The sequence below is a fragment of the Uranotaenia lowii genome, chromosome 3 (genome assembly GCF_029784155.1).
Source record: "Uranotaenia lowii strain MFRU-FL chromosome 3, ASM2978415v1, whole genome shotgun sequence".
Lineage (NCBI taxonomy): Eukaryota > Metazoa > Arthropoda > Insecta > Diptera > Culicidae > Uranotaenia > Uranotaenia lowii.
Window position 1 is genome coordinate 206,878,036 of NC_073693.1, and position 8,106 is coordinate 206,886,141.

At 39.9% G+C, this 8,106-nt stretch overlaps 1 protein-coding gene across 1 annotated transcript; it reads right to left on the reverse strand.

Annotated features, from left to right (window-relative positions):
• Positions 1 to 5,642: 5,642 nt before the first annotated feature.
• On the reverse strand, positions 5,643 to 7,798 carry LOC129754996 (glucose dehydrogenase [FAD, quinone]-like). Its single transcript, XM_055751283.1, has one exon. It carries the CDS (start codon positions 7,630 to 7,632, stop codon positions 5,767 to 5,769), a length of 1,866 nt encoding a protein of 621 aa, XP_055607258.1. The 5' UTR covers positions 7,633 to 7,798; the 3' UTR covers positions 5,643 to 5,766.
• Between the last annotated feature and the right edge of the window lie 308 nt (positions 7,799 to 8,106).

The window sequence follows — 8,106 nt, forward strand, 5'->3', positions numbered from 1 at the left end:
CGTAACGTTCCCCTTCACATTTTTAAATTTGAATGCGTGGACCGGCATAAAATCACGTTAGCGAGAGTTTTTTGATGTAGTTGGATTTCCCTTGTTAATATTTCAGGAAGTAGATCATTCATGAGGTGTTAATGTTTTAGCAAATTTTCAAAATGGTTGAATTTGATTGAAATTCAAAACAGAAGGTTTCAAAGAAAGATTATCTGATCTTGAATTTATCATGAATGGTTTGTGTAAGCAGCACGAATTAAAATCAAATCGAAGATTGAGAATGTGTTTTGTTTTAGCATCAACTTTTATTAGTAGATAGGTATAGTTTTCCAGATGCAAGCGAAAAGGAATTCGTAAGGGAACAACTAAGTAGTGTTTTTTATCAGATGGATCTCAGTTTGAACATAAAACTAAAACCCTCAGAATCAGAGGGAGATAACCCAAGTAACCAAATGTTCGGATAACATTTCTTTATCAGGTTTGATCAGCTCAATCGTGTATTGTAATACACGATTCTTTTCAGCCCAATTTTTAAAATATCTAAACGAAACTTAAAGTTGACAAAAAGTTCGCCTAAATTGATAAACAACTTCTAACCAGCTCAAAAAGCACTTTTATAAACAGTACAAAAAAACAAAAAAAAACTTTTTTTGCTCCTTCATATGCCTTCTCAAGTGCGCTAATTTTCTTCAAATTCATCAAGCATATTTGTAACTAACTCACATTTAAATAACATGTTCTAACCAAACATTGAACCCGAGCTCACCGCTTGAAAATTACGCTAAATTATAGTTTCGAGAAAACGTGATTCAAAGTTATCAAGGTGCTCGATTTTTCATATATATTTTTTAATTCTTATAATTTAATTATTCAATCGAAAAAGGGTCAACTTTTTCTTTAAATCTGATTTTTGCACCAGATGTAGATTAAAATAAGAAGAATCGAATGGTTAACATTACTGAAAATCGATGATCGATGGGCCTCAAATTTCTAAAAGGTAGTCGATGAATTCCTTTAACTACCTTTTGAAATCATAATTTCAGTCCGCTGAGGTTCTTGAAACCATTTTTTTTTAAATATTAGTAACTTTTTAATACTTCGGTTTTGATTAGGAAGGCAGGCTCAGCTTGCCAAGTTTCCACAATGAGTGCTAAATTCGTTCCAAGAAATGATTTGTTTTTAAGGTCGCTTCAAGCTTTTTACAAAAGCTTAAAGAAAATAAAAAACTAGTAAATCTTTGCACTAAGTTGGCATTTTTCCTTACAAAATTTCGAACCAAAACAAGATTTTGAAATTTCAAATGTCAATCCTACAAACCATTGAGTGGTAGATATGTCCTGATAAAAAGACAAATATTGAAAAACATAAATCAAAATATTGAGATGACCTTTTTTTTGGTCACCGCTCCACATTTTCAATTCAGCAATGGTACCTAATTCAGTTCCTTACTACCCATTTTTCATCACATTCGCAAAAATCATCATTGAAATTCAATGGCTTATCAGGTTGTCAGGCTGAGCCTCGAAAAATTTGCCTCAATTTTGAAAAATCAAGCACATTGGCATCTCTAGATGGGGATGATCATTCTAGATTCTTTAGTGTTTAGTGTGTTTTGCTGCAGAATTTGTGTTTTCGAAAAGGTGCTTCGTTGGAACTGGTAAATATAGAATATAAAATTAAATGTATTCCCGAAAGAAAGTAAGCACACCTTGTGCAATTATATTTTCTGTGAGATTTCACTTTTATTTTGTAGTGGGGGGGTAGGGTGTCTTTCGTACGATAAATTATCTTGTTATACACACTTGTGCAAAATAAAAAAAAATGTTTTTTATATACATTTATTTTTTAAGATGCACCCGATCAGATTTTGATGCCCAAATCGATTGCAAAGTAAGACCAAAATAAGGTGTCAATAGAAATTTGAGAGCATCATTTGCTGTTAGTTTTCTTATGATAGCAAAACTAGGCATCGTTATGCATTAGACCAAATTAAGCAACAGCAAGTGTTAGCATAATTTGGTTTAGAATCCCCAATAGTAAACTATGTATCTTTAAGGTTTCCCTTTTTTGTTTAAATCACGTACTATCCTGAGATCAAAATAATGGCATTGTTAGTTAAGTTTACCCGATAGCAAAATCTGGCATCCCTTAGGTTTTCATATTTTTTCAAATAGAAACAAAGTGATATGAAAAATGGATTATTTCGTAGTTGTGCAAATGCACATTTCTCGCATAACATTTTAAGAAGGTGCAACAAGCAGTTTAAAAATACTGTTCGAAATTTCGAAATGCCTAATAAAAAACTTTTTTGAAAAAAAAAATCAATCATATTCAATTATTGATCGTTGGTTATCAAGAAATACTACATTTTATCAGTGAATTTCCCTTGTTTAGGAATTTTGTTGTCAATCGTTAAATGTGCACATGTGCACATTTCACAATAGGCAGGACTTTTTTGTAAACAGGTGAGCTGGCAAACAGACAAAAAAAACGCTCATATTTCAAATTGGTCTGATTAAATCACTGACCAGTGAAAGTATCTTCTAAATTTTGTTGTTGTGACCATTATCAAAAATGTTTTTTTAAGTCATTGAGATAGTTTTGCATTAAACAGGTTTTGCAAATTTGATCAAACTGAGTATGCCGTGAACACCAAGTCCCTACGCATCATCTATTCATCGACTTCAAAGCCGCATACGACACGATCGACCGTAACGAGCTATGGAAAATCATGGACGAGAACGGCTTTTCCGGGAAGCTGATCAGACTGATCAAGGCGACGATGGATGGAACGCAGTGCTGTGTGCGGATTTCGGGTGAATTGTCGAGTTCATTCGAATCGCGCAGGGGGCTTCGACAAGGTGATGGTCTATCCTGCATGATGTTCAACGTGGCGCTAGAAGGTGTTATTCGACGAGCGGTGGGCGAAATGCGGGGCACGATTTTCAACAGATCCAGTCAACTTATCTGCTTTGCCGATGACATTGATATAGTCGGCAGATCATCTGCGGCGGTGGAGGAGATCTACCGCGAACTGAAACGCGAAGCAGGAAGGATTGGGTTGATGATTAATACGTCCAAGACGAAGTACATGCTGGCCTGCGGATCCGAGACCGACCGAACCCGCTTGTCCAGTAATAACAAGGTCACGATCGACGGCGACGAGCTGGAGATAGTCGCAGACTTTGTCTATCTCGGCTCACTGGTGACCGCAGACAATGACACCAGCCGTGAGATCCGGAGGCGAATTATCAGCGGAAGTCGTGCCTACTATGGACTCCACAAGCAACTGCGGTCGAGAAGACTTAGCCCTCGCACGAAGTGTATCCTGTATATGACGCTCATTAGACCGGTTGTTCTCTACGGGCACGAGACATGGATATTGCTCGAGGAGGACCTGCGTACACTCGGAGTATTCGAGCGACGAGTGTTAAGAACCATCTTTGGCGGCGTACAGGAGAACGGAGTGTGGAGGCGAAGGATGAACCACGAGCTCGCGCGCCTCTACGGCGAACCCAGTATCCAGAAGGTGGTGAAGGCTGGCCGGATACGCTGGGCGGGACATGTTGCGAGAATGCCGGACGACTGTCCTGCAAAACAGGTGTTCGCTACGAATCCGGTAGGAATAAGACGAGCGGGGGCGCAACGAGCGAGGTGGTTAGACCAAGTGGAGCGTGATCTGGCGAACGTGGGGTGCCCGAGAAATTGGAGAACGGTTGCTATGAACCGAGTGAATTTTAGGAATTATGTTCGTCAAGTTATGTCGTGAGACGGAATACTATGTAAAAAAAAAAAAAAAAAAAAAAAAAAAAAAAAAAAAAAAAAAAAAAAAAAAAAAAAAAAAAAAAAAAAAAAAAAAGGCCTTATCTAGAACAAATGTTTTGTTGATTTCGTTTAGTTCCAGCACGAGTTCTTATCTTAGATGATTACAACTCTTTTCAAAATGTGTGCAGTCTTTTTTCTAAAAGTCAAAAAATGCTGCAGCGAATTTCTATTTTCCTCATTTAGGACAATAGGAACAGTTCAAATTTCAACATGCTGTCAGAATTTCGGCTTCTTTTCCCCTCAAAACCCTCGTGTACTTTTAGCCAATTTGAATACACTATGTTTGAGCTATAATGGTTTACTGATGATATATAAGTCCTATGATTCATAATATTTAAAGTCTCATTCTGTGTAGCATAAGTCAAATTTGGGCGTTTAAAATTCCCCGAGCATACTTTTACGACAAAATTATAGCAAATTTGCTATCACGCGTTGATAGTCAAATTTAATCTCGTTTTGTTTGACATAAGGTGGTACACAGCAAAAATGAGAGCAGAAATACTCATACTTGGTTAGCAAAGTGATACGAAATTTTGCTGCTTTGAGACCCAAAAAAGACTTCGTTTTTTCTAAAAATTTTGAGGGCATCTAGAAGCCAATTTTTTTTTCTCTTGGATGCCTTATATCGGAATCATTGTGCTCTCCAAGCTCTTGGAAAACGAGGTGTAGTTATGGTCTCAGCTTTAGCAAAATTAAGCATCAAGTTCTAACCATGTAAATATGGAAATATTGTGCTCTCATTTTTGCTGTGTCCCACCTTATGTCAAGCAAAACAAGGGCGCATTCGGCTCTCAGGGCGTAATAGCAAAATTTGCTATAATTTTGACATTGAAATCTTCTTAGGCAGAGAACTTCTTTCGAACACAATAAATCATTTAAATCTTAATCTATGAAACATGCATTTGATTTCTCTTAATATTTGCCCAGATTATGTTATACATATTTCACATTGAGATTTATATGAGACCATGCTTACAAAATGGAAGGTGTCTTCAAAATTCACATATGGCCTCTTTCTAACAAATTTAATTTGGGACAAAACATGATAAAAATTTCTCTAAATAAATCGAGTTGTGTTACATTTTATGTTAAATTTTGAAAGGGAATCCACCCTTTCTCAGGTGGTGGTACGTGGTTAATTTTTCATGAAATATTTGCCCGTACGGAAAATAAAAGTCTGATTTTTTTTAATATTTATGTTATAATCTTGGTTTCCATTCGCTTTACGCCCTCATCACATTTCACGCTAGGTTTTGGTCAGATAATGAGTTGAAATAACGTTTTGCTCTAACACTTGCTCTCGTGAGTTTCTTGTAAATTTATGATAATGTTATGAAAGTTATATATCCGGGTATCGTTAAAAAGGCAATCCGTTGGAATGCCGGGTGAAACACAATGAAGCAAAACAAATATACAAAACTAGGAGGATTACTAAGCTCAAAGTATGAAAGTAAAAAAAAAAATTGTAGTTCGAATTTCCACTCTAATGCAGGAAGTGTTACATATTAACTTGAAATTCATATTTTCACATCACATTTTTATTAAGTACTGTTTGCACTGGTTTTGAGATGCATTTTCGATTATGTGAACTTTAATGTGATTTAAGTATGAAACTACTTCACCAGATTTATACCGTTTTATCCGAAACTTGATTTACTGCCCTGATTATAAACAGTACCAAAACTGTTAATTTCAGCAGTGCGAGCCAGTATTGATTAATAACTCATGATAGCCTCTCGCCTACGAACGGGAGTTTCGCGCTAAATAAACAGACACATTATGGAAATTTCTCGGCTAATAATAACACCCGGTAGAAGTACCTAGTATAATCTAGAAAATTACTAATTTATTAAAGCAGTCTTGTTCTATGAACCTATCACAATAAGGTTTAAGTTTATGCACCGTCGCTCGACTTTACCACCAACACCTTTGGATTGATCCCATCGACTCCTATCGACGACGCACCATATTCCAGTCCTCTTTGATCATATCGGCGGCCTTTTCCGCGATCATTATGGTCGGGGCATTAGTGTGCCCGGCCGGGACACTTGGCATAATGCTGGCGTCCACCACCCGGAGGCCTTGCATCCCGTGAACCCGTAACCGGTGATCAACCACGGCCGTGGGGTCCTTGCGGGGTCCCATTTTGCAGGTCCCCACATGATGATAGATGGTGTAGGTCGCGTACCGGGTGAAACATTTCCAGTACTCATCGGAATCGAACTGGTGCTGTTCACATCCGGGCATTGGATTTGGCAGTAGATGGGCATTGAAGCGCTGCATGGCTGGTTGATTGACGATTTGTTGGGCTTTCCGGATGGCTCTTACTGAAATTTCCAGATCGTATGGGTCCGAGAAGTAATTCGGCTCGATTACCGGATATCGGAAGGGGTTGGAATTTTTGAGAGAAATGCGGCCGCTGCTTCTGGGTCTCAGAATCATCGGGAAAACGGTGAAGCCACTGATGCTTTTACGTTGCACTTCTCCGAACATTTTCTGGAAGGTTTCGTGCTTGAAGTTGAAGTTGTGCTCGAAGGCTGGATCTCCGGCCATGGTTCCACTGATTTGGAGCAGTTCAAAATCGGGCCACCCATCTGCATCGTCTGGATGTTCCGAATCGTAGAAGCCGATTGTTTCGCAGCCTCCGATAGATGTGAAAGGGCCGTTGTGATTCACCTGATAGTTCATGAAATTTTCCACCGAAAGAGTTCGCTCGAGCATCATGCTGGATGTTTTATTGACAAGGAATGTTAGAGCTCCTGCCGCTGTGTGATCCTGGAAATTGTATCCCACTGGAAGGTCTACTATAGGCTTAACGCCTTTGTCCTGGAGATGCTTTTTGGGACCTACTCCTGAGAGTAGTAGAAGGTGTGGGGATCCTATGGCACCAGCTGAAATAATCACTTCGTTTCGGGCTTTCACTGTGTAATATTTGCGATTGTAGTAAAACTTCACTCCTATGGCACGCTTAGAATTTTCGTCAATAATAATTTTCGTTACTTGACTCTTCTTTTTCACGTGGAGATTCGTCCTGTTCCTAATAGGGTATAGATAGGCAGCATTGGTACTATCACGGTATCCGTTTCTTGTTGTGCTCTGAATAAAAGATACTCCTATCTGATTTGGTCCATTATAATCAACGTAAGGAACTCCAGACTCAACGGCAGCTTCCACGAACGCTTTAGCTATTGTTGATTTGTATGGAATATAGGAAACCGACACAGGACCATCCTTCCCCGCATATCCGGGATAAGCATCAGGAACCACGCTATGCTCCAATTTCTGGAAATAAGGCATCACATCCTTGAAGCTCCATCCCTCGTTTCCGGCAGCTGCCCAGCTGTCGAAATCCCTTTTATTTCCTCTCGTGTAGATCATATAGTTGAGAACACTTGAACCTCCCATGACCTTGCCCCGCGGAAATCGGCACTGATTATTTTTAAAAGCCAAACAGTATTGATCACTCGGTTTTGTCCTATAATCCCAGTTCACGTCATAGCTCTGCAGATAATGCACGAACATCGGAACGTCCATGAGCAAGTTTTCATTTGAGCCGGCTTCGATAAGCAAAACACTCCAATCATTGATTTCCGAAAGCCTTGCTGCCAAAGTGCAGCCAGCTGAACCTGCACCCACAATCACAAAGTCGTACTCTTCCTTAACGTCCACTAAATTAGGCAGCTCCTTATTCAACCTCTCCCCTCCATCCTGCAGAAACTCGAAAACCGATAAAATACTGTCCTGTCCTTGCACCAGCAGGAAACTTCCCCACAACGAACAAACTATCCCTAACAGCACTCTAAACAACGCTGCCATTATCCTGATTCTTCTATACAATCCTAAACCAAAGTTCTACTGTGGCATCGCGGATGTTCCCGATCTGTTCTACGGTTACAATTAGACTAGTTCTCCGCGCCAGAACTATTGCATATTTAAATGCAAGTACACAAACCAACTTCCAAGTACCTCGGTACTCGGATGGGATCAGCAGATCCAGCATTCGGCCGAAGTTGGCAACGGGCGGCAAGCCCTAGAGAGCGCGGATAGGCTTACGCATAGGCCGAACTTGGGGGGCTCACCGTGTGCGACAGAGAGCTACGATTGCAGTTTTCCCTTCGGAACACCTCAACCCCAACCAGACCACATGGTTCGGATGATGGATGCAACAATAACAATGACGCGACTGCATCCAGTTGCAACTGCACCGTCAGCCAGCCAGTCAGTCATATGGATGCAACCGGCTCGGCTGACTGACCGATCGACCGACCGGACTAGAGCCGGCTTTCCCCC

What these genes read in the sequence shown, in the direction of transcription:
- LOC129754996 (XM_055751283.1), bottom strand. Translation starts at nt 7,632, where the DNA reads ATGGCAGCGTTGTTTAGAGTGCTGTTAGGGATAGTTTGTTCGTTGTGG.